Here is a 27608-nt window from a genome sequence, read left to right on the forward strand (position 1 = left end):
GGTTTTCCCTAGTTTCTTTAATTTAATTCTGAATTTGGCAATAAGGAGTTTACGAGCTGAGCCGCAGTCAGCTCCCGGTCTTGTTTTTGCTGACTGTATAGAGCTTCTCCATCTTTGGCTGCAAAGAATATAATCAATCTGATTTTGGTGTTGACCATCTGGTGATGCCCATGTGTAGAATCTTCTCTTATGTTGTTGGAAGAGGGTGTTTGTTATGACCAGTGCGTTCTCTTGGCAAAACTCTATTAGTCTTTGCCCTGCTTCATTCCGTATTCCAAGGCCAAATTTGCCTGTTACCCCAGGTGTTTCTTGACTTCCTACTTTTGCATTCCAGTCCCCTATAATGAAAAGGACATCTTTTTTGGGTTTAAGTTCTAAAAGGTCTTGTAGGTCTTCACAGGTCTTCACAACTTCAGCTTCTTCAGCATTACTGGTTGGGGCATAGAGTTAGATTGCTGTGATATTGAATGGTTTGCCTTGGAAATGAACAGAGAACATTCTGTCGTTTTTGAGATTGCATCCAAGTACTGCATTTCGGACTCTTTTGTTGACCATGATGGCTACTCCATTTCTTCTAAGGGATTCCTGCCCACGGTAGTAGACATAATGGCATAAGAACCTGGAATGTGAGGTCCATGAATCAAGGCAAATTGGAAGTGGTCAAACAGGAGATGGCAAGAGTGAATGAAAACATTCTAGGAATCAGCGAACCAAGAAGCACTGGAATGGGTGAATAATCCTGCCTACAGAACTTTTATGTGGACTCATTCATGTAATGTGTTTAGGATCAAGCACATAAGAAAAACTCAACAAATGGTTGGTATTATTAGTAAATAGAAAGTGCTTAACATATTGTGTATTCAGTAAATAGCAACTATTGGTTGTCATACACTCCGCACATGAGTCATGATTATATAATTAAGAAGTATCCTGGTCTCTTACTTCTGGTTTTACATGCATAGAATATTGCCTTCTGAGTAATACAGGCAAAAATGTGTTCCTGGGGAGAGAGCACTTAGTCTTGAGCTCATCAAGAAAGGCAGCATTGGAATCTGAATGGGATTTAGAGAGTTAGAAAACATGGAGAAGATAATGATATAAAAGCCAAGAGATAGGAAAAAAAATCATGTTTGTGGAAGAAAAGATATAGTGTTTTGGATGAAGCATAGCTGCATTAAGGGATTAACAGGATTGTGGGCTTAACTGGTAGTCCAGTGGTTAAGAGTCTGAGCTTCCTATTGAAAGGGTGTGTGTATGATCACTGGTCAGGGAACTAAGATCCCACATGCTGTGTGGCACTGCCAAAAAACAAAATCAAAGCACCCACATAAACAACAAGAGCAACACAAAAGGTTAACAGGGATGAATTTGGGTAGAATTAGAACAGGAAAAAATAGAAGGAGTGAGGAGGCAAAAGAGAAGTTTGTTGTGCTCACCTAGGCCCGAGTGGTAAGGGTCAGAATGAGAGAAACGAGGGAAGGACAAAGGGAGTTCAGATGCAAGATAGCCTTCAAAAGAGAAGTCAGCAGGGCTTGGACACATTAAATGACACATGAGCAAATGGAAGAAGACAGAATGACACCAGTATTTTCATTTAAGTTAGTGTGGCATGTATGATAACTTTGAGAAATGGGAAAGTAATATTTAGAAGGGCAATGATAGGTTTGACATTTTTATGTTGAATTTGAATTAATAGAGAAACATTTTTAAGTAAAAATGTCCAGGGGCATTTGGAAATCTTTGATTGCTCTGGCCCAAACATAGAGTTGAAAGTCATCTGCATGGAGGACGGAACTGAAGGAGGTCTTTATTATCCAGAGATATATAGTAAAAAGATCATTTAAATAGTTTCATACAGAGCACCACTGTATATCAGGAAATAGTGGAAAAATTTTAAAGGAAAAAAGTGATTACAGTTACTTGTATCTTACATTTAAAACAATTTGTATTCCAATTCCAACTGGCCACTAATCCTTAGAATGAACAAAGAATTAATTTCTTCTTGTCACTGTTTCCATATATCCAGTGAATCTGTGCACTAGTCTCTGAAAATCTACACTCCATCTTACTTTCTAAAAAACTGTATAAATGCAGACTTATTTTCTAGTCTTTTTGTCATCACCTGGTGTTTTTATTTAAAGAAATCATTGGTATGTTGATTTGAGATTTGTTGGTCTTTTATGCACAATCTCACACATAGTGAAAAAGTCAGTCTTGGACTCTTCAGCATGGATAAAACTTCGAAGACTTTTGGTAACTTATCTGAATGCAAGATCCTTTTAGATTTTTATCATTGTTTCCCTTGAGCTGTCTTGATATTTTTTAAAATTGTGGTGAAAGACACGTAATATAAATGTCTTAATACCATCTCAGTCATTTTCAAGGGTGCAGTTCAGTGGTGTTAAGTGCACTCACATCGTTGTGCAAACCATACCCAGGAAGTTTCAGTCTTGCAAAACTCAAACTCCATAACCCTTAAACAACAGCTCTCCATGTCTCCTTGCCCTTAGCACCTAGAAACTACCATTGTGACGTTTTCTTTTCTTTCTTTTTTTCCCCTCACTTTTGACCATACTACAAGACATGTGGGGTCTTAGTTCCCTGAGCAGGGTTGGAGCCTGGGCTCTCTGTGGTGTGCGTGCAGAGTCGTAACCACTGAACTGCTAGGGACGTCCCCACTGTGTGATATTTTCTGTTCTCGGAGTCTGAGTACCTAGATACTTGCTGTAAGTGTAATCAGTCACACAGTATTTGTCTTTTTGTTACTGGATTATTTTAGTATAATGTCTTTTAGGTTTATGCAGGTTATAGCACATGTCAGAATTTTCTTTTCTATGGCTGAATACTATTCTTTTGTATGCATGCATCACATTTTGTTTATCCATTCATATAATCAGTGGACATTTGAGTTGCTTCCACCTTTGGGCTTTTGTGAGTAGTGCTGTTAGGAACATGGGTTTACAAATATCTCTTCATGACCATGCTTTCAAGTCTTCTGAGAGTATACTCAAATGTAATTGGTGAACCAATCAGCAATTTAATTTTTAATATTTTGAGGAACTGCAATGCTCTTCCATTGTGACTGCACTATTTTTCATCCTATTAATAGTCCAAAAGGCACCTCCCTGGTGGTCTAGTGGTTAAGAATCTGCCTGCCAATTCAGGGGACAAGGGTTCGATCCCTGGTCTGGGAAGATTGCACCTACTGCAGGGCAACTAAGCCCAACTCAGCCACAATGAAGACTCAGTGCAGTCGTAAATAAATAAATATAAAATAGCGCACAAAGATTCCAAGTTTTTTACAGCCTTGTCAACAGTTGTTCCCTTTTTATATGTCTTTTTATAATAGCCAGCTTAATGGGTATGAGCTGCATATCACACCGTGTTTTCGATTTGCATTTCCCTAATGACTAGAGATGTACATCTTTTCATGTGCTTTTGGCCATTCGTATGTCTTATTTGGAAAACTGTTCTTTGCTCATTTTTGAATCAGGTTGTTTTTGTTTCTGTTGTTGTGGAATCTTACAGTTTTCTGTATATTCTGGATTTTAACTCGTTGTCAGATATATGGTTTGCAAATTTTCCTTCCATTGCATGGTTGTCTTTGTACTCTATTGATTATGTCCTTGCTGGACAAAAGTTGTACATTGTGGTGTAGTCCAGTTTATTTCTTTTAACTTTGTTTGTCTGTGCTTTTGGTGTCATATCATATGAAGTTCAGACCATGCTACACTAAAAGATGGCACCTTGGCATATTTTATATTTTACGTTGAAAATTTGAGAAAACAGCAGATGCTACTTTGACCCTCTGCTCACCTTTCACCCCTGAAGTAGGTCATAATACTCTTAAGTGAGAAATGCTTTCCCTATAGAAGCAAAGGTGCATCCTCATCTCCAAAGAGAAAAGGATGCCAGAAACACTCCAAATAGGCCTTGCTAAGTCTTCCCCAGTGTACTACACTCACCTCATACTCCTTGGCCTGTTATATTTCTCCATGAGTATCCACTCTTGATCAAATCTAGTGTGAAAATACTCAGATTTCACTCTTTCTTCAGATCTTGATTTTCTTATGAAGACCCTAATGTTTCTTAAGACTTACATTAAATAAATTTATATGTTTTCTCCTATTACTCTATCTTGATCAATTTAATTTTCAAAGCCAGCCAGGGATCCCAAGAAGGTGGAGTAAAAAAAAAAAAAAAAAAAAAAAATTCCCCCAAATTTCTAAGAATTTACAGTGAAATATGTCCTGAAGCTTTTCTTCTGTATTTTAAGACTCATAGATTTAGGTTTTGCATTTAGGTCTTTGATCCATCTTCAGTTAATTTTTTATATGGTGTAAGGTAATGAAACAACTTGTTCTTTTGCATGTGGATATCTAGTTTTCCCACAACCGTTTGTTGAAAATGCTGTCTTTTTTTTCTGTGGAATGGTCTTGGCTATCCTTATCCTTGGCTCTCTATTCTATTCCATTGTTCTGTCTGCATTTATGAAAATACCACACTTGATTACAGTGTGAAAGCATGGTAGTCACTCAGTTGTGTCTGACTCTTTTCCGTCAATAGGCTTTGGCCCTCCAGGCTCCTGTGTCCATGGGATTTCCCAGGCAAGAATACTGGAGTGGGCAGCCATTCCGTTCTCTAGGGGATCTTGTAGACCAAGGGATTGAACCATGGTCTCCTGCATTTCAGGCATGTTCTTTACTGTCTGAGCCACCATGGAACCTTTGCAAGAAGCTTGAAATCAGAAAGTGTGATACCTTTAACCTTGTTCTTCTTTTTCAAGAGTGTTTCGCTATTCAAGCTCTCCAGGTTTACTGTTTTGACACAGTTATAAAGAGGAAAAAATGTGTAAAACATTTGTGAGGGTTCATCAGTTTTTTCTAAGAATCTTTCTTAATTTTTTGATACTCAAATCAGTGTGAAGTCTTCGAAGTATCTGTCGTGTCATCATCCCTGTTAATTTATCTTCATTTGTTCACTGAAGTAACTCTTCCATATGACTGCCTTTCTAAGTGTCTGAACTGTGCTTTGCTATCATGAAATCCTGCATCTTTTACAAGATGTACAATTCTTTTCTGAAATGGATTTGCTCTTATATTTCGTGGTGCTAATAGATGTATGCATGTGCTCAGCAGTGTATGCTGCCTCAGTTGTCTCAGTACATTAGCAGAAATGTGTGTTAAGTGGGGAGGGATCTTAAAAGTAGACTAACTGTTATAAATTGTCAGTTGTGTAGTGAATCTTTTTTACAGAATTAACCTTTGTGAGTTTGGGGTTTCTGATAGTAAGTACTCAAATAAAGATAAGTTGTCATTGTTGAGGCTATGAGAATGGATATGTTCTTGAGAATAAAGTGCTTTGAGAGAGCTGGAAAGAAAACCAAAGTGCTCAGAAGTCCACTGGCTTTTAGAGAGTTGAGGGCAAAAACATTGAGCATTCATTCCTGGGGAATGAGTTCTCAAGGAATTATGAAAAGAATTTGACTAATTAAATAAAAACTGGTATTAAATAAAGAATTTCAGATTAGTGTCTCAGGAAGAATGATTACCGAGAAAAGAGAAATATGGGATGTGGTGTAATTCTGTAAGAAAGAAAGAGGAAAAAATGATGATAGATGGAAAAGGACCTTGGGTTTCCATTTCTTTTAGAATAAAATGGAGGTAAGAGATGTGTCTCCCATTGGGCTCCCATTGTCACACATGTTATTTTAACGCACAGGTTTTTGCAGAGAGACAATTAGAGACCATACAAAGCTTCTCAGTTTTGAATTTATATTGAACACTACTGTCTCTCCATGTTTCCTGTCCCGTGAACTACTCCTGCAGGGCTTTTGTCACAGCTGGCATCCACCCACCTTGACGTTAGTTAGTAACAGCTGAGAGTATTTCCCCTCGGAACTACCTGCAATTTAATGAGGAATCCTAGACATTTAGTAGAACCATATACAAACAAAAGTTATAAATATATATGGAGGCATTTCAAGCATATGTATAAAGTCATATTGTTTTATTCATTCTCTACTCGTTTCTGTTGAGGGTGTTTATTTTTTGTGTTCATCACAGTATTAGACTGAGAACACGAAAATTAATCAGTCCTTAAGAAGTTTGCTATCTAAGTTCTCAACCAGGAGGCATAATAGTTTGTTCTCCATGTTTGAACATATCTGGGGACAGTTTGGTTTGTTCCAATGACTTGGGGGACGTTACTGGTATTTAGTGGGCAGAAACACTCTAGAAAGATTTGCATAGAGCAGAATCATCCAGCCCTAAGCAATGGTGCCTCCATTGATAAACAAATGCTAGAAAAAGTACAATACTCATAGCAATGATTTATTATACTGCACTGTCTTAAGCTTACCTTACCTGTCTTGTTTAACTTCACCTTGACATTTTGGGGTTCCCTTATGGCTCAGCTGGTAAAGAATCCGCCTGCAATGCAGGAGACCTGGGTTCAGTCCCTGGGTTGGGAAAATCCCAACTGGGGAAGGCAACAGCAACCTAGTCCAGTATTCTGGCCTAGAGTGTTTCATGGACACGACTCAGTTGGACACAACTGAGCGACTTTCACTTTCACACTTTCACTTTCACTTGACACTTCAGAGTAAATACTATCTTCACTTTTTTGTGTAGCTGAAGGGATAAACAAGTCTTTCATGGTTATGCTGCTAAGTAGATGGCAGAATCAGATTTTAAAGTGTTCTAGATTAGACCCCAGGACGTATAATTTTAATGGCAATTAAATAATTTATTTTTTAAGTAATTTAAAGTAATTTTTAAGTAATAAATATTTATTACTTGAATAATAATTTAATAACAATTAAAGTATAACAATTTTAATAACTGGCACAAAGAGCTTCTTAAGGTAGAGGTAAAACAGAACATGGAGATCTGCATGCATAAGCATGCAGAACATGCGTGAGCAAACCCAGAGGGCACAGACTATTCATCTCTCTTCCTTCTGCCTAGTGCAAGGACTGCCAAAATTCCTCTCCTCTACCCGTCATTTTATTTAATTCAATAGTCTGTAAAAATGATCCACATCCAAAAAATTTTAAAAACGCCACGCATCAGGGTCCCTCCCCATAGGGGAAGGAGAGAGCCCAGCTCCTGCAGGATATTCAGGAAAGTCATCCGCACAGGGACCTGACCACACCACACACTGGCTGGTTCACAGGACTTATTATCCTATCCTAGACGTCCCGGTCCTATTAGCCCTGGCGCAGGGACCCAAAGTTTCCTTTGCCCCTTCTGAAAATATTAGGTAATGTCAGTGCAGGGGGATAATACACTCTTTCTGCATGTCTGCACTGCAGTGCAGGGCAGCAATATTTGCTCTTGGGAATGATTGCACTAATTCTTTGGTCATTAACTCTAAGTACTACATGACTACACACTTCTCTAACCAGAGAGAACGCAGAGCAGTGCAATACGTCTTTCTGGAGCATAAAGTTTATTAAGACTAAACCAAGAGAAGAACCAAGGAGTTGGCAATAACTATCCCCTCCCCCACCAACATGAAAGACAGAAGTGTGGGGGGTGGGGGACATGCCCCAGGGGACAGTCCAGTCTCTGAAGTTTCACCCAGCAGAGGAGGAGAGGCAGCCAGGCCAGGGTGGTGCCTCTTCTGGTCACCCAGACCACTCCAGAGCATCGTCTGAGCTGGCCAGGGTTTTGGATAGGAGGCTTTCCTGAAGGCGGTAGAGGTACTGGATTTGAATCCCGTCCTCCAGGTGGGAACATGCCCAGGTCCCAGGGAGCTTTGCAGGTCATCCACTATCTTTGTCTGGTATAACTTTATTATTAGTCCTCATGCTGGGCAGCCCACAGCAAAGATATTTAGATAGACATCTCCAGATTCTCCCAGCCACCCCCTTCTTTTTCTGGGTGAGGCCAGAGGGAGTGACTGGGGACATATTCTCGGGCTGCCCAACAAGGGTGGAGCTTCCCGCATCAGGCACATCCGGGAGGCAGTGGGTTCCTTCTGGGACTTTACCGCCGATGTCATGGGTGCCACTGGTGTTGCAGGTGTCACAGGTGCCGTGAGTGCCATCTGTGTCATGGGTGCCCCTGGTGTCACGGGTAACGGTGGCATGAGTATCATGGGTGGCGTGGTCACCACTGGTGTCACGGGTGCCTCTGGTGTCCCTGGTGAGGCAGCTGTCACTGGTGACACTGGTGTCACAGGTATCACAGGTGCCATGGTTGTCGTATAGGTTGCAGGCCCCAGTGGTGTCCTGGGTGCTTAGGGCGTCATAGATGAGGCTGGGATCACAGGTGAGGCTGGTGTCACAGGTGCTGCAGGCATCACAGGTGAGGCTGGTACCTCTGGTATCGCAGCTGTCACAGGTGCTGATGGTGTCGCAGGTGCTCATGGTGTCACAGGCGTCTCTGGTGCCACGAGTAACACTGGTATCATGGGTGTGGCTGCTGTCACTTCTGCCACAGGTGTCGCAGGTGAGCCTGGTCCCACACGTGTCGTGCCGGTCACCGGCGTGATCGGTGGCTCGGGGGCTGCTGGCATCTCTGGTGTTGTAGGTGGAGGGGGCTGGGCTGGGGGTGACGGTCCTCGCTTCCGGGCAGGGTGGGGGAGTGGCAGGCTCTCTGGTCTTCTCCGTTGACTCCTGGTTCTCCTGCTGAATGGTCTCCCAAAGCCAGTCGGGAATAAGCACGGACTCCTCAGGGGTGGCGGGAGGCATATGTTCTTGGCTGCTGAGGTCGGAGGAAACGAACGGCCTCACAATGATGGTGCGTACCCTCACCTTGGGTACATTCATGTCACTGATACTGCTTACGTCTAAGCCCTGGATTTGGTCCCTGCACCAGCCCAGTATCAACTCTCCTGTCATCCCAGGGTGCTCTTCACAGGCTGGTGGGAGTGGCTCTTCCTGGCCCATGTTCACCCATGGATGCTGCCAAACATCATCTAAAGTACCTCTGTTGGTAGGACTGAGCATTAGCATTCTGTCTAAAAGGTCTGTTATCTCATTGGATAGAGATTTGGGCACATGGTACTGCCCCCTAAGCACACGCTGCTGCAGCTCCCAGAAATCTTGTCCCCTGAAGGGGAGGGATCCAGTTACCATCGTGTACAGGATGACGCCGAGGCTCCACACATCCACCTCTGGGCCTGTGTAAGGCATCCTCAGGAAGAGTTCTGGGGCCATGTACGCAGGGCTGCCGCAGAAAGTGTCTAGCTTCTTTCCTGGGTGCCACTGGTTGCTAAGGCCGAAGTCAGAGATCTTGACGTTGTTGTTGCCGTCGAGGAGGAGGTTGCCCAGCTTCAAATCCCGGTGCACCACGCCCCGCTGGTGGCAGTGCTGCAGAGCCGAGACCCGCTGGCGGAACAGGCCTCGGGCCTCCCCCTCCGTCAAGCGGCCTTTGGCCTCCAAGTAGGTGGACAAGTCTCCTCCACTGACGTACTCCATTACTATAAATAGAGCCTCCTCCGTGTCAATCACTTCCAGTAGTTTTACAATATTTGGGTGGCTTACTGTTTTTAGGCTATTAATCTCTTGATCCCATTCCTTGAGGCCGGAGGAGCTCTGATTGGTCTTTTGAATGACCTTAATGGCTACCACCTCCTTGGTCAGAACATGCCGGGCCAACTTCACTTTGGCGAATTGGCCTTCACCAATTGTTTGAAGGATATCATAATTCTCAATATGAACACTGTTGTTAACAGAGATGGCCATGAGGTCCTGGATCCCTAACTACACTAACTACCACTAAGCTATACTAATTACCTAACTATACTAACTCTACCACTAACTATACTCACTACCGCTAAGCCCTCACTAAGAATGCTAACTGTTCTAACAATACCGTGTATGCTAGCAGTGCTATAAACTATCCTAATGCTAATAACTATACTAACAGTGCTAACACTAACTATGTCAGTAACTATTAACTATACTAACTTATGCTAAGTGTAGCAAGGATACTAACAGTGCTAACACTAACTGTACTATCTATGCTAACAAACCACTAGCTATAACAACTATGCTAACTATATCAATGATACTCTCTATACTAGTACTGGCAACACTAACTAAAAAAAAAAATAATAAGATAAAATGAGAAAAAGAACTAAGGGGAAAAAATGGGAAAAAAAAGAAACAAAAAAAATGAGAAACTAAAAATGAAAGAAAAAATGATAAGAAAAATTTAAAAAATGAGAAAAAGACAAAGGAAAAAGAGAAAAATAAAAATGAGAAAAAGGAAAAAAATCAGCAACACTATAAAAACACGGAAAAAATCTCGCTAACTGTAGGTCCAGCCGTCAGGTCACCAAAATCAGCTTCCTGGGCTCTGTGGACAAAAACCTGCACCCAGCCAGGGTCTTATAAAGGCTTTTTGTGAGTTTCATCATAGTGATGCCCTGTGAGGTCAGAGCAAGAAATGGACCAGTCGTGGCTGGGGATAAACCCAGTGGTTTTCTCCCTTTTCAGCTTCAAGGCCTCTTTACACTTAGCAAAAAGGTCCCCAAGAGATTTTTCTTTAAATATATTAGAGACTGGTATTCACTTTGTTAGAAATTAAAATCTGTAGGAAGCCCCAGCAACTTTTTCATTTCTTGTTTGAAAAATTAATAATAATTTAAAAGACCTCATTATGTCTACACTTGAAATATTCAATTCTTTTCCTTAAACTCTGGTCGCAAAGTGATGATTTAACTGACTTGAAACTACAGGAAAATGTTCTATTGTGTGAGACACTAGTAAAGCACATTATTAATGTTTATGAAGCTGAGAGAAGATTTTCCAGGAGGATCAAGAGCAGATCTCTCATCGGGAGCCTCAGAAGTCAGATGACATGGGTCAGTGTCTTTGAAACGTTGAAGGAAAGAAGCTGTCAACCAAGAATCCTATGTTTAGCAAAACTGTCCTTCGAAAATGAAACAGTGATTAAGGCATTTCCAGTTCATGAGAGGTGCAAGAATTCTCCACCACCCGACCTTCCTGAGCAGGGAGTCCTTCAGGTTGGAATGAAAGATCCTCAACAGTAACTCTAAGCCTTATGAAGAGATGAAGATCTCTGGTAAAAGGAGATAAATGGATGATTAGAAAAGGTAGTGCTGCTGCTGCTGCTAAGTCACTTCAGTCATGTCCGACTCTGTGTGACCCCATAGACGGCAGTGCACCAGGCTCCCCCGTCCCTGGATTCTCCAGGCAAGAACACTGGAGTGGGTTGCCATTTCCTTCTCCAATGCATGAAAGTGAAAAGTGAAAGGGAAGTCGCTCAGTCGCGTCCGACTCTTCATGACCCCATGGACTGCAGCCCACCAGACTCCTCCGTCTGGTGGAGTTTTTTCCAGGCAAGAAACGGGATTTTCCAGGCAAGAGTACTGGAGTGGGGTGCCATTGCCTTCTCCAAAAACTAGTGCTACACTGCTCTAGTTAAAATGGATAACCAGCAAGGACCTACTGTATAGCACAAGGAATTCCACTCAATGATATGTGGCAGCCTAGCTGGGAGAGGAGTTTGGGGGAGAATGGATACACGTGTACGTATGGCTGAGTTCCTTCTTTGTCACCTGAAATTATCACATTGTTCATTAGCTATGTTGTTGTTGTTCAGTCACGGCGGTGTATCCGACCCTTTGTGACCCCATGGATGGCAGCATGCCAGGCCTCTCTGTCCCTCACCATCTCCTGAAGTTTGCCCAAGTTCGTATCCATTGTGTCAGTGATGCCATCCAGCCATCTCATCCTCTGACGCCCTCTTCTCCTTCTGCCCTCAATCTTTCCCAGCTTCAGGGACCTTTCCAAAGAGTTAGCTATTTGCATCAGGTGACCAAAATACTGGAGCTTCAGTATCAGTCCTTCCAATGAGTATTCAGGGTTGATTTCCTTTAAGATTGACTAGTTTGATCTCTTGGCTGTCCACAGGACTCCCAGGAGTCTTCTCCAGCACCACAGTTTAAGGGCATCAATGCTTTGTCACTCTGCCTTCTTTACAGTCTAGCTCTCACAACCATATGTGACCACTGGGAAGGCTCTACAGACCTTTGTCGACAGAGTAACATCTCTGCTTTTCAACACACTGTCTAGACAAAAAGATATGACACCGAAAGATGAGTATAAAAGTTTAAAAAAAAGGAAAGCTAACACTATTGTAACTTTGATTTGAAGCTCCATTTTTTGTTTTCAATTTGATTTGAGACTAATATATAATAAACATTTCTAATACTTCTTTTTTTAATTTGGGGGAAAAATCTAATTAGTCTCTAAAATAAATGTATGTTTCTGACCTCAAGGATAGCATTTGTAAGTCTTGTCTTCCAATATGAAGGTAAACCAGGGTTGGATCCCTTTGAATGCATCAGCTAAGTGACAGAAGCTACAAAATAAACTGATGTGAGGCAATAAATAGCAATAAGAGCAGACTTCAAGAAATGGAACTGAGGAACACTAGCAGTACTTGCAGTAACATCTCAGAAGCTGTATTCCGGATACCACCTTGAACAATATAGTAAAAAATATCCAATAGAATTTTTTATGAAATGTGTAGACCCTGTATTAGTAATGGTCTGTGTGCATATGTGCTAAGTCACTTCAGTCATGTACAACTCTTTGTATCCCTATAGACTATATAGCCCGACAGGCTCCTCTCTCTTTGGGATTCTGCAGTCAAGGATACTGAAGTAGCTTGCCATGCCCACCTCCAGGGGATCTTCCCAGCCCAGGAATTGAATCAGCATCTCTTGTGTCACCTGCCTTGGCAGGTGGGTTCTTTACTGCTAGCGCTACCTGCTGCTGCTGCTGCTAAGTCGCTTCAGTCGTGTCCGACTCTGTGCGACCCCATAGATGGCAGCCCACCAGGCTGCTCTGTTCCTAGTAAGCCCAAATAGTCTGCAGGGCACTGTAACAGAAAAGCACACTGGGTGCCTTAAACAGCAGACATTTATATTTTTTCACAGTTCTAAAGATTTAAGTCCAAAATCTAGGTGTTGTCAGGGTTGGTTTCGATCAGACTTCTCTTACTGGCATGTACACAGCCGCCTTCTAGTATTGTTGTTGTGAAGTCACTGAATGATGTCCGACTCCTCTGCAACCCCATGGACAGGACTGTAGCCCCCCAGGCTCCTCTGTCTACATCCTCACATAACCTCTTCTCTGTGTACACACAGAATGAGAGTGTTCTGATGTCTCTTCCTCTTCTTAGAAGGACATTTCCTATTGGATTAAGGCCCCAGCCTTTGGCCTCATTTAACCACTAACCTCCCTATAGAGCCTATCTCCAAATAGAGTCACACTGGTGCTTAGGGCTTCAGAATATACATTTTGAGGGAAAACAGTTTGGTCTATAGCATTCTGCCTTTCGTTCCCCCAATTCATGTCCATCCTCATGTGCTATTAAAATACAGTAATCTCAATATCCCTAGATGTCTTAAGCCATTCCAACATTGATTCCAAGTCTAAACTCGCATTAAAATGTCACCTGATCAGGTATGGGTGAGAAGTGATGCATAAAATTAACCCTCACAGGACCCATAAAGAAAATATAACACTTTCTTGAAACACAAATAACATAAAAGTTGAACACATAAAGGTTCTTTCAGTGCTATAATGGACCCTATTCCATTAAATGAACTGAAACAGTTATTTCCAATTCAGATTGCTGTAGAATTCTTTTTTTTTCAGAACTTAAGATAATTTTGACATTCATATGGGAGAATGAGTGAGGACAAAAGATTTTGAGAAAAGCAAATTATTGGAAGTATAGAAAGACTTCCCTTATCTGATGTCAAAGGGTCCTGCAAAGCTGTTATAAGTGAAATAGAGCAGCATCCATGCATTTTGAGTAGGCATGAGTAGACTCAAAATAGACATGAGTCATGGAGTATAATTAGAGTAAAGAAGCAGACCCGTGTTAAATGAGTTTAAAGTTCAAAAGCAGTTGATCATAGAGGGAAGAGTTTTAATAAGTAAAAAGTATAAAACCATAGGAAAGTTTTAAGGATATGAAAGAAGACCTACTAAATAAATGAAAATACATCATAAATTGATGGAGCACAAAACTGTATATTATTCACATGACAGCAAATTGATATGCAGACTCAAGATAATGCCTATCAAAACCCTAACTTCTTTGCAGAAATTGACAAGCTGATCCTAACATTCATATGGAATTATAAAGGACCCAGGGTAGCCAAACAATCTAAAAAAAAAAAAAAAAGAACAAAGTAAGAGGGCTCAGACTTCTCAATTTCAGAACTTACTACAAAACCATAATAATCAAGACGGTATGGTAGTAACATGGGCTTCCCTGGTTAGTGTAGTGGTAAAGAACCTGCCTTCCAACGTAGGAGACGTGGATTTGATCCCTGGGTCAGGAGGATCCCTGGAGAAGGAAATGGCAACCCACTGCAGTATTCTTGCCTGGGAAATTCCATGGACAAATGACCTTGTTAGGCTATAGTCCATGGGATCTGAAAGAGTCAGACACAATTTAGTGACTAAACAACAAAAATAAGACCGTTTCCACTTATGGAAACTTGAAAAATAGCACAAAATTCCCATGTACCTTCAACCAGCTTCTCCTAATGTGGGTATTTTACACATTACAGTGATTAAAATCAGGAAATTAACATTGATGTACTAGTTATTATAGACCATATTTGAATTTTACCAGTTATTCCACTGGACTGGATCCGTCTTTTTTCCAGTCCAGGATCCGGTCTAGACTCCTTCTTTAACTTGGTTATCTGTCTTTTTTAGTCTCTCTGTGAAATCCTTGGTCTTTCATTCCCTTTTTTTTTTTCCCTCCCTTTCCTTCCTTCCCTCTTCTGTCCTTCCTTTTACCTTTTTTTCTTTCCTTCTTTTTGATGGCTTTGACATTTTTGAGGAGTAAGACCAGGTAGTTATTGGGCTTCCCTGCTGGCTCAGTGGTAAAGAATCCACCTGCCAATGCATGAGATATGGCTTTGATCCCTGGGTTGGAAAGATCCCCTGAAGAGGGACATGGCAACCCCCTCCAGTATTCTTGCCTGGGGAAACCCATGGACAGAGGAGCCTGATGGGCTACAGTCCATGAGGTTGCAAAGAGTTGGACACGACTTAGCAACTAAACAACAACAACCTAGTAGTTATCTTATCAAGTGCCCCTCAGCCTGGATTTGTCTGATTAGAAGGGATAAAGCATTTTTGGCAAGATCACTACTGAAGTGATGTTATGACCTTTATCCTTGTCTGTGCGTCATTTCAGAAGGTGCATGAGTGCAGTTTGTGCCACTAATGATATCGATTTTGATCACTTGGTTAAGGTGCTGAATGATAGAATTATCCACTGTAAATGTGTTTTCCATTTGTCATGAATAAATATCTTGTGGGGAGGTACTTTGAGACTATTCAAGTACCCTGTTTCTCATCTCACTTTTGCCCATTAACTTTAGCATCCTTCAGTGATTACTTTTCTGCAACAATATTCACTGTGATGTTTACTAGTGGTCATTTTTAATTTTCATCATTCCTTATAAAATTGTTAATTGAATTGTACTGTAAGGAAGAGCAAGTCCTTCATCTCCACTTATTCATTTATTTTTTGTATTAGTGTGGATTCATAGACATTTATTTTAGCCTACAATTTTAGCCTATAATTGTTACTACTTTTATTTATGTTGTTGCTCAAACTGTCCCAGATTTAGTCAGTGGGAGCTTATTCAATTTAGTCCATGTGTCTTTCTTAACATGTTCACATCATTTATTGAATATTTCCTTCTTAATTTTTGGTGCCATAAATAGTCCAGGCTCATTTTATACATGTGATTTTTAATGTTCCTGTCCTCTAATTTCCTACATCTTCAAGGATCTCTATTTCCTTTTATCAAATATACTTAGAAACTGAAAGATGTCCACTAGATATCCTATGTTTTTGCTGCTGAGATGTTATTGCTTCTAAGATTTCTCAGGAAAGATAGCTTTAAAAAGTATGTATTATTAATGTAAGATATGCATATATATGTTCATTTCTCTGTCTATCTATGCACACACATATTAAAACTATGAGCTCATACTGATAGTTCTAATCCCAGTCCCACATCACTGGATTTATTGTCACTTTCTTTCCTTATTTATAGCTCCTTTCTCTGACTGGGAGAAACTTGGCCCTCATTTTTTACCTCATAGTCACTTACTATAATCCAAGTATACATGTAAACTAGTTTCCGAATTTCTAACTCACACCCTTGCATCACAAACAAATTTGCTAATGTTAAAGAAAAAATACTCAATGATGTGTGTTACAGATGGTAAGGCAGACTTTGTTCAGGACCATCATGGTAGGTGGAGGGACCATTGTAGTGGGATTTTACAGTGGAGTCATGAGATTGGGCTCAACTCTGTGTACAGCCTGGGCCAATGGGAATTTGTAGCCAAAGAACAAGGCAGTGGTTAAGAAAACATTAGGGGAAGGGGGGCGTCTGGCTAAATGACCTAACAGGATTCTTGCTATAACATACTCTACAGAAAACAGTTTAGACAGCTCTTTTTCACTTAAAAATCAGATCATTAAAGTCATTCCATACCAATTCGGGGAAATTGCCCCCCCACCCCCCCCCACACACACACATCTCTCTTTTTTAAGGGCTACCTAGCATCCAGTGTATGGATGGACTATAGTTTATTCAATAACTCTTCAATTTATGGACATTTTGGTTGTTTCCAGTATTTTGCATATGAAAGCAATGCTACAACAAAAAATGTTCATATTTATTTTCATATTTTTGAAGGTGTAGCTGTTGGATAAATTACTAGAAGTGAAATTGCTGAGTCAAAACATTGGTGCATATGAAATTTTGTTAAGTATCTCCAAATTCCCTTCCAGATGGAGCACACCAATTTTCATTTCCACCAGCAATGTTTGAAAGAAACTGTCTCCTCTGGGTATTTATTTAATGGTCAGAGACTTGGCCACATAAACTTCTGGGATACAGACTCTTTTAAATTCAATGTAATATTGTTGAAATATTTTCTTGCTTTGTTCCCCGATATGTGTAAGCCACCAGTTTATTAACTGTGACCTTGGTCAAGGTACTTAAAACATAAAACTTGGCTTTATTGTCTAAAAATATGTAAAATAATAAAACTTCTTTTTAAAACCTTTTTTAAGATAGCGAATGAGATTCTGTATGTAGGGAGTGTAATACATCCCAAATGAAAATTTGGGGTGAGTGAAGTACTTCGTAAATACATAGTGAAATAAAGTATTTAGTTTTGTCCTGGCATCTTTGCAGAGCACAAATGCCTGAATAAAGTGACTCTTCTTCATGGTAGTTCTCCTACACTTGTGCTGGGAGATATTAGTACCTGTCATTTCCTTTAATTTTTGGGACCCAAGTTGTAGCACAGCGTCAAGTTCAAATATTTACTCAAGAATGTGGTACATCTTGATTTAGCTATTTGTCCAAAATATGTACCAAATCCATTATCCCTTCTCTGTCCCTAAAGACACTGCCTTAATCGAGGGCCTCATCTACGACCTGGTCTTGGGTCTTCTAACAGTTCTCCTGCCTCTGGGCTTACTTCTCCAACTCCTCTGCACAGTTCCTTGAGGATTCCACTGTAATTTGTTTTGTGTAATTTCCATGGTTAAAAGCCTTTCTTTGACTCCACATGACTTATGGATTTACAAGTCCATAAGTATATTTGCCTTTTCTAAAAGAAGCAATGGAAACAGTGACAGACTTTACTTTTGGGGGTTCCAGAATCACCGCAGATGGTGACTGCAGCCATGAAATTAAAAAACGTTTGGTCCTTGGAAGGAAAGTTATGACAAACCTAGACAGCATATTAAAAAGCAGAGACATTACTTTGCCAACAAAGGTCCAGCTAGACAAAGCTATGGTTTTTCCAGTAGTCACATATGGATGTGAGAGTTGGACTATAAAGAAAGCTGAGCGCTGAAGAATTGATGCTTTTAAACTGTGGTGTTGGAGAAGACTCTTGAGAGTCCCTTGGACTGCAAGGAGATCCAGCCAGTCCATCGTAAAGGTTATCAGTCCTGAATATTCATTGGATGGACTGATGCTGAAGCTCCAATACTTTGGCCACCTGATGCAAAAAAACTGACTCATTTGAAAAGACTCTGATGCTGAGCAAGATGGAAGGCAGGAGGAGAAGGGGATGACAGAGGATGAGATGGTTGGATGGTATCACTGACTCAATGGACATGAGTTTGAGTAAACCCTGGGAATTGGTGATGGACAGGGAGGCCTGGCATGCTGCAGTCCATGGGGTTGCAAAGTGTCAGACACGACTGAGTGACTGAACTGAACTGAAGCTATTTCTTGGGCTTTCCCACCAGTAAGCTTTCTGGCATGTTTTTCCATTGGCCTGGAATTCCCTGCCTGATCTTTCAGCCTGGTGAGATCCTTGTGAAATTTTAGCTTTGAGAAGGCATCCCCGACTCTGCTTGCTAATGCCAATGGCACTTTGAATTTCCACCCTGGCTCTTAAGAACTGTATTAAACTGAGCCATCTTTTCTGCTCTGGCCCCCTGCTTAGACCTGAAGTACAAAATCTAGGTTTCGATTCTCTTTGTTTCATTTACCAGGTTATATTGCCTTAATCTTTCTTGTTTTCTATCAGTCTTTTGAGCCAGACTTCCAGGCACTTGAGAGCAACAGTGATGGTTTAATCATCTTACGATCTGTTAGGCCACACACAGGACATGGTGCAGAGTGATGGATGGATGGATTGATGCATGCTCCTGAGTGTGTTTGCTATGGGCCTTGGGGTCAGGGAAGAGAGACTCCGTTATCAAAAGCAGAAGTCCGTTCTCCACACTGATGGGACAGGCTTGACTTGCTCCCACCTGTTTTATTTCTTTCCTCCTATGCAAGGTCAAGGCTCCCAAGACCAGGCTGCTTGTACCAAAAACTGCTATGTTCTTTTCTGTGCTGCCTTAATGAGTGCTCATCCGTGCCTCTTTCACATGAAGTGTTGAAGTTATTTTAATCTTGTTAGTCTTGGTTTTTTTTCGGGTAGTCAGCCGAACACCAATCCATGTGTCTTACACCAGTGGTTCTCTTTTATTTTCTTCTCCTAGTGCCTTATCCTACAGTAAATTTGAGAATTTGTCAGACTAGAGCCTGGAGGAATGTAAAAAGGGGTCAGAAGTCTTTAGAGTTCACCAGCGCAGCCCGCTCTCTTCCTCTTAGCCAAGCGAACTCACTCGTTAGAAGTGAGATAATCGGAACTGCATTAGAGGAAGCCTACCCCTTCACCATACACAGGAATATAGTTTTATATTAAAGACCAATTTAGACATCAACAAAGTGCATGTATTAGGATTGCAAGGATAAGTGCTTTGGAAAATGTTATCTAAAGAAGGTGATATTAATCTTCCTTATCAAAGAGAGGACTTGTAGCAACATGGTCATCTAGGGGATGGTCAGCGACTTGAGGAAATGCTTGCGTTCAGGTCATGTTGCTTAGAGTTAGAAAAATACAAAAGTTGTTAATGCACCTACTGTTCAAATTTAGCAGATTTAACTTTTCCTTGTTTGTTTCAGATGACTCCCTTTAAAGATAGAATGAAGAAAGAGAGCTCAAGAGTTGCCTTCTTGTCCTTATTTATCACCCTTAAACCAACCACTGGGCTTCCCAGGTGGCACTAGTGGTAAAGAACCGACCTGCCAGTACAGGAGACAGAAGAGACACAAGTTTGATCCCTGGATCGGGAAGATCCCCTGGAGGAGGAAATGGCAACCCACTCCAGTATTCTTGCCTGGAGAATCCCATGGACAGAGGAGCCTGGTGAGCTATGGTCCATGGGGTCACAAAGAGTCAGACAACTGAAGTGATTTAGCACAGCACACAACTAGCTATAAACCCATCTTTAGAAAAATGAATGATAAAAAAGCAGTGTCTCAACAGTCTGGAGAAAACTAAAGAAGGAAAAGGCAGTCAAGTCTACATATATATGCAACATTTGCCTTATTTATATACACTAAGATGTGTAGTTTGTTTTTTTTTTAAGTGAAAATAGCATTCTCTTTTTAGCATGAGCTTGTTTGGCCTGAGAAACCGCACGAGAGCTGTGAAGAGGTTTGTCCTGATTTTTGGAGTAGTAATAAGTGAGGAAAGGAGCCTGGACTGGGAGTCAGGCCCTAGGTCTGACTCTGCCACCATTCTGAGGGGCAAGATTGAGTCACAAATATCATCTCTTCAGTTCTCAGTTTTGTTTTGTTTTTTAAATTAATCGAAGGGCTACAGTGTATTAGAACAGAGTTTCTCAACCTCAGCAGGGTTGATACTTTGGGAAATTGTTATGGAAGCTGTCCTGTCCATCCTAGGGTTTTACCAGCGTCCCTGACCTCCATCAGGTAGCCCGTCGTATCGGTCCTCTCCACCCCTTCCTCATGAGGTATAACGACAAAAACTTCTCTAGACACTGTCCAGTGTCCCTCGGGGACAAAACTGCTTCCAGTTGCACCACTGGCTGCAAGCAGGTTTTACGTCCGTGGGGTATTTATTGAGAACACCTGACAGGAGGGGCTCTGAGCTAAGCGCTGGGGCTATGACAGCGAGGAGGGTAAATGCTCTTCTGTCTTCATGGAACTTCCATCTGGTGGGGAACGGAAGTCTCCAGGCAGGAGTCAGGGGTCCTCTGGACCTATTACTCTAAGGACATGTAAACCCTGGAAGGACCCAGTCATTTCTCAGTACATCGTGTTATCTTGACCTGTTGCCCCCTCAGATAAGTGGGGAAATGAGCACTTCCACTTGGGGATAGAGAGCTTCTGCAGCACAGGCTCATAAGGAGCTGGAGAAATGAAGAGTGGAGTATAAAGTGGGCCCCAGAGCAGAATAAAATAATTTTTAGTGCTTACATATCATCTACTTTTGGGGTGATGATTTGGGCATTTTTAAAAATTTGTTTCTTCTTGGCTACCATACCCATTAGTAAGAATGTCATCAGGGAGAGCCAGATCTGGTGCCTGATGTTATCTCTCTTACTACTTGATTTTCTTTTGCAATCCAATTTTTTACTTTAGTAAAATCAGAATACACACAGCACCTGCAGTGCTATTAGAACTCAATGTTTTCACATTTCTCTGAGGTTTTTATATTGTAATAGGATTATCAGAACATTCTAAACACAGTTTTCCTTGAGAGGGTAGAAAAAGGAAGAAAGTGGTTCCTTCCTTAAAAGGAATGCATTGATAAGACTTGCAAGATATGAACTTGCTAGGCACTGTAGCCTAGAGATGAAGAGTTCAGGTTAACAGTGTGGACGATTTGGGTTCTGGCTCAGCTACTTTTTAGCTGTGCAGTTTCAAGAAACTTACTAGACCTCTCTGTACTTTTTTTTTCCCACTCAGATCAGATCAGATCAGATCAGTCGCTCAGTCGTGTCCGACTCTTTGCGACCCCATGAATCGCAGCATACCAGGCCTCCCTGTCCATCATCAACTCCCGGAGTTCACTCAGACTCACGTCCATCGAGTCGGGGATGCCATCCAGCAATCTCATCCTCTGTCGTCCCCTTCTCCTCCTGCCCCCAATCCCTCCCAGCATCAGAGTCTTTTCCAATGAGTCAATTCTTCGCATGAGGTGGCCAAAGTACTGGAGTTTCACCTTTAGCATCATTCCTTCCAAAGTACACCCAGGACTGATCTCCTTTAGAATGGACTGGTTGGATCTTCTTGCAGTCCAAGGGACTCTCATGAGTCTTCTCCAACACCACAGTTCAAAAGCATCAATTCTTTGGCGCTCAGCTTTTTTCACAGTCCAACACTCACATCCATACAGGACCACTGGAAAAACCATAGCCTTGACTAGACGGACCTTTGTTGGCAAAGTAATGTCTCTGCTTTTGAATATGCTATCTAGGTTGCTCATAACTTTCCTTCCAAGGAGTAAGCGTCTTTTAATTTCATGGCTGCAGTCACCATCTGCAGTGATCTTGGAGCCCAAAAAGATAAAGTCTGACAATGTTTCCACTGTTTCCCCATCTATTTCCCATGAAGTGATGGGACCAGATGCCATGATCTTCGTTTTCTGAATGTTGAGCTTTAAGCCAATTTTTTTAGTCTCCACTTTCACTTTCATCAAGAGGCTTTTGAGTTCCTCTTCACTCTCTGCCATAAGGGTGGTGTCATCTGCGTATCTGTGGTTATTGATATTTTTCCCAGCAATCTTGATTCCAGCTTGTGCTTCTTCCAGCCCTGCGTTTCTCATGATGTACTCTGCATATAAGTTAAATAAGCAGGGTGACAATATACAGCCTTGACGAACTCCTTTTCCTATTTGGAACCAGTCTGTTGTTCCATGTCCAGTTCTAACTGTTGCTTCCTAGCCTGCATACAGGTTTCTCAAAGGCAGGTCAGGTGGTCTGGTATTCCCATCTCTTGCAGAATTGTCCACAATTTATTGTGATCCACACAATCAAAGGCTTTGGCATAGTCAATAAAGCAGAAATAGATGTTTTCTGGAACTCTCTTGCTTTTTCCATGATCCAGCAGATGTTGGCAATTTGATCTCTGGTTCCTCTGCCTTTTCTAAAACCAGCTTGAACATCAGGAAGTTCACGGTTCATGTATTGCTGAAGCCTGGCTTGGAGAATTTTAAGCATTACTTTACTAGTGTGTGAGATGAGTGCAATTGTGCGGTAGTTTGAGCATTGTTTGGCATTGCCTTTCTTTGGGATTGGAATGAAAACTGACCTTTTCCAGTCCTGTGGCCACTGCTGAGTTTTCCAAATTTGCTGGCATATTGAGTGCAGCACTTTCATAGCGTCATCTTTCAGGATTTGAAATAGCTCAACTGGAATTCCATTGCCTCCACTAGCTTTGTTTGTAGTGAGGCTTTCTAAGGCCCACTTGACTTCACATTCCAGAATGTCTGGCTTTAGGTCAGTGATTACACCATCGTGATTATTTTGCAGGGCAGGAAACTAGCATCCCGTGCAACCAGAAGAAGACCCATTCAGTTCAGTTCAGTTCAGTTCAGTTCAGTTGCTCAGTCGTGTCTGACTTTTTGTGATCCCATGAATCACAGCACGCCAGGCCTCCCTGTCCATCACCAACTCCCGGAGTTCACCCAAACTCACATCCATCGAGTCGGGGATGCCATCCAGCCATCTCATCCTCTGTCGTCCCCTTCTCCTCCTGCCCCCAATCCCTCCCAGCATCAGAGTCTTTTCCAATGAGTCAACTCTTTGCATGAGGTGGCCAAAGTACTGGAGTTTCACCTTTAGCATCATTCCTTCCAAAGAACACCCAGGACTGATCTCCTTTAGGATGGACTGATTGGATCTCCTTGCAGTCCAAGGGACTCTCATGAGTCTTCTCCAACACCACAGTTCAAAAGCATCAATTCTTCGGTGCTCAGCTTTCCTCACAGTCCAACACTCCCATCCATACATGACCACTGGAAAACCATAGCCTTGACTAGAAAGACGTTTGTTGGCAAAGTAATGTCTCTGCTTCTGAATATGCTATCTAGGTTGCTCATAACTTTCCTTCCAAGGAGTAAGCGTCTTTTAATTTCATGGCTGCAGTCACCATCTGCAGTGATCTTGGAGCCCAAAAAGATAAAGTCTGACACTGTTTCCCCATCTATTTCCCATGAAGTGATGGAACCAGATGCCATGATCTTCGTTTTCTGAGTGTTGAGCTTTTAGCCAACTTTTTCACTCTCCTCTTGTCCTTTATTATTGAGTGAAACTTCCCTCAGCACTGTGTGCCAGGCTTTTTGCTAGGTGCTGGGGACGTGAGTGAACAAGGCAAGTCCAAGTCTCTGTCCTCATAACACTAGTTTTCTGGAGGAGACTTATTGGGTAAGAAAGTACACAAGTGTTTGTCAGATTACAGTGGTGTTAGGTGCTATCAGAGAAAAGCTGCAGAAAGAATTATCGGCTCCTATTGATGTGGCGTGCTAAAGAAGATTACAGGGTGATTGTCCATCCTGTAGTTGTACTTACCCCAAGTCCTTACACACACCCAGGTGACGAAGTTTCAATGTTGCTTCCTGGTTCTGGACATTTTGCAAAGAGGAAAGTTCAGATCATGGGTCTAGACGAAATGGGGTTTGAGGTTTCAATAAGGAAAGAACCTAGGAGCAAGGGATAGAATCTTCTACCATGAGCTGATGCCTCTAGGTGATTGGCTTAGCTCCGGGGACTGGAGAAACACAGAGCATGGATGGTGACTGACATCTGAACTCATCAGATTCACACAAGGATCCTGAGAAAATCTCTGAAGTTTGTGCAGGGGATCCCAGTAAAAAGTATACTCTTGACTGAGGAACTGACATAAAACTGGATGGCTATCCTCTCATACCTGGCTTGCAGCTTTCAGATGCACATCTAAGAGGCAGCCTAATGAAGTCAGATGCCTATTTCCAGGGAACCATACCAGGCATGTCAATATCTGTGGGGTGACAAGATGTTACAGCTTACTCACCTGGCTGACTCATTGACTCTTAGGAACAGAAAGGTCTTTGAGTTGATTCAAGTGAGTGGTTCTCATACCTGGAACTGAAATCAGCCTGAAGCTTCTAAAACTAGAGAAACCCAGGGCATAGACTTACTGGGACAGAATTAGGATGATCTCAAGGGATAAGGATTGGGAATATATGTATTTTTATACATTTAGACTAAACCCCATGTAAAGGGAGCCCATGGGCAAGCATGAGCCAATCAAGCTTATTTGGTGAATGCCATCATTCTATTCATTATTTTAAATATAGTTATCATTTCTGGAATATTCCTTAGAAAATCATGATTTAAATACTCTCCATAAGTGTATGATTCCTGGAACCAGATCAGAATATTTTTTATACTGTGCCTCTTTGGGAAACTGAATGTCTGTTCCTAATCCTAGGATGAATATTTAGTGAAGGTGCTCCCTACTTCTGTGTGAAATGTGTGAGCATGTGTGTGTGTGTGTGTGTATGTGTGTGTGAGTGTGAGTGTGTGTGTGAGTGTGAGTGTGTGTGTGAGTGTGAGCGTGTGTGTGAGTGTGTGTCTGTGTAAGCATGCTCACACAGTGTTTTCAGACTTGTTTCCAAAGAGTGAGTGGGGTGAACCCTGTCATTTCAGATATCATTTGACATGGCCCAGTCTGGGGGTGTCTCAGTTCCATCTGGATTGCACAGAGAGGCAGAGCAGCATGTAGTGAGAAAGCAGTAATGAGCTGCTTTCTTCAATGTTTAAGGCTATTATCGTTGACCTTAAAAGGACACTATTTGCCAGCATGACTATTGTAAAAGATATTCATTGATTGCATGAACAGTTAAAAAATATTTAGTTAGCTCAGGCTACCGGCCAGGTACTAATTTTATTCCAGGGATTCAGAAATTATTAACGCCTGGACCTTAGTCGTATGAGGCCACCAAGGTTTTGAGTTTAGTTGGGGAAATATATTTAGGTTTAGAGGATGTTGCTCCATCGCAGTGTGGTTAGGTGTTTGTACTTAATTCTCTAGCCCCATGGCTTACAAAATGTTCATTGACAGCAAAGAACACCTTGAGTAAAGTGGACCTAGCACTAGAAGGCCGGACACCGCTTACAAATCCTCTGTTCCCCATGGGCACTTTGGGGAATTAGTTCACTCTCCACTAGTAACCCAGTCTCTATGGCTCCTGTTGAGCTTCTAATTCAGCCACACATACGCTGTTCCATAGTTATATGATCAGAGTGATTAATTCATCAAAAGTAAGATTCTAAAGCCTAATGGAATAGTATCTATGAAGTGACACACGCTTCTTTTAAAATTGATATGTTTTTTCTATTTTTTAAAAAGATTAACAAAAATAATCTAGGTTTTTAAAAGTCATTCAGTTTATTCCCATTTATTGCATTGCTGTGCATGTGGAATATGCTATGTTTTACATAGGTGATTTTAATTTACAATAATTCTGTGAAATCTTTATTATCTCCATTTTACAGATGGGGAATTGGAAGCATAGACAGGTAAACTAATTTGCCAAAAAGACAAAGAGAAAATAACAGAATCAGGATTCAAATGTAAGTTTATCTGATTCTAAAGCTCACAGTTTAAAGAAGAAAACTTCTCTACGCTGGTTTGATTATATTTACACACGTATGGACTTCCCTGGTAGCTCAGCTGATAAAGAATCCACGTGTAAGGCAGGAGACCCCGGTTCAGTTCCTGGGTCAGGAAGACCCCCTGGAGAAGGGATGGGCTACCCCCTTCAGTATTCTTGGGCTTCTCTGGTGGCTCAGGCAGTGAAATATCCACCTGCAATGCGGGAGACCTGGGTTTGATCCCTGGGTTGGAAAGAACCCCTGGAGAAGGGAAAGGCTACTCTCTCCAGTATTCTTGCCTGGAGAAACCCATGGACAGAGGAGACTGGCAGACTACAGTCCATGGGGTTGCAAAGAGTCGGACACAACTGACTGACTTTCCCTTCCTACACACATATGTATGTAGTATTGGAAGCTGTCATTCATCATCTGAATTTTAGGACCTCTTAGAGAATATCTAATCCTGAGTCTAAAATAGAAATTCTGTCTATAAAGATTTTTATTTGACTTCAGACACATAACAAGCATCTACTGAGCATGTGTTTGACATTGTGACAAACACTGGGAAGCTAACACTGAGAATTCACATGCAATCTAATAACAGACAATTACAAAAATCGAATCAAATATTTGCAATTCTGTGATTATTGCAAAAGATAAATCCTAACTTCTCTTAGTCCTGGGAGAACCTGAAGAGCAGTACTAACTATTAAAAGCCCATGTCAGTACTTATGGGAAAAAAAAACCCTGGATTGGGGGCACAGATAAAATCACACATAAGGGAAAATTTAAAACATGGTACAGCAACTACCTCCCTCTATTTCATCTTAAGCACATGTTTCATGTTGAGTGAATAAGTCACATGAACTTGAAAACAAAGCATGGGTTTTAGAAAGAAAAATGAGTTTGTGTGCAAAGGCCTCTATTGTTTCCTGGGATCAATGCTATTGATTTTGCTCTATGGCACACAGGAGTCGAGGCTTTGAAATGTGGATGTTGACTAGCAGCAAAAAGCCAAGGATAACAGCTTGATAATGAGAGAGAATGACTTAAAGTTTCTCTGTCTAATCTCTTTAACAAGTGGTGCTGGGAAAACTGGTCAACCACTTGTAAAAGAATGAAACTAGACCACTTTCTAACACCACACACAAAAATAAACTCAAAATGGATTAAAGATCTAAACGTAAGACCAGAAACTATAAAACTCCTAGAGGAGAACATAGGCAAAACACTCTCCGACATACATCACAGCAGGATCCTCTATGACCCACCTCCCAGAATATTGGAAATAAAAGCAAAAATAAACAAATGGGACCTAATTAACCTTAAAAGCTTCTGCACATCAAAGGAAACTATTAGCAAGGTGAAAAGGCAGCCTTCAGAATGGGAGAAAATAATAGCAAATGAAGCAACGGACAAACAACTAATCTCAAAAATATACAAGCAACTCCTACAGCTCAACTCCAGAAAAATAAATGACCCAATCAAAAAATGGGCCAAAGAACTAAATAGACATTTCTCCAAAGAAGACATACAGATGGCTAACAAACACATGAAAAGATGCTCAACATCACTCATTATCAGAGAAATGCAAATCAAAACCACTATGAG

The 27608-nt window shown here is 41.4% G+C and overlaps 1 protein-coding gene and 1 long non-coding RNA gene across 6 annotated transcripts in view; one reads left to right on the forward strand and one right to left on the reverse strand.

Annotated features, from left to right (window-relative positions):
* Window positions 1–27608, forward strand: part of LOC133260350 (uncharacterized) — a 163856-nt gene that overhangs the window by 18953 nt on the left and 117295 nt on the right. The gene's annotated exons all lie outside the window — the stretch shown is intronic.
* On the reverse strand, window positions 7436–10318 carry LOC133260347 (serine/threonine-protein kinase MARK2-like). The gene has a single exon (XM_061438607.1). The coding sequence runs from the start codon at window positions 9692–9694 to the stop codon at window positions 7769–7771; it is 1926 nt and encodes a 641-aa protein (XP_061294591.1). The 5' UTR covers window positions 9695–10318; the 3' UTR covers window positions 7436–7768.

The sequence above is a fragment of the Bos javanicus genome, chromosome 14 (assembly GCF_032452875.1).
Source record: "Bos javanicus breed banteng chromosome 14, ARS-OSU_banteng_1.0, whole genome shotgun sequence".
Lineage (NCBI taxonomy): Eukaryota > Metazoa > Chordata > Mammalia > Artiodactyla > Bovidae > Bos > Bos javanicus.

What these genes read in the sequence shown, in the direction of transcription:
- LOC133260347 (XM_061438607.1), bottom strand. Translation starts at nt 9,694, where the DNA reads ATGGCCATCTCTGTTAACAACAGTGTTCATATTGAGAATTATGATATC.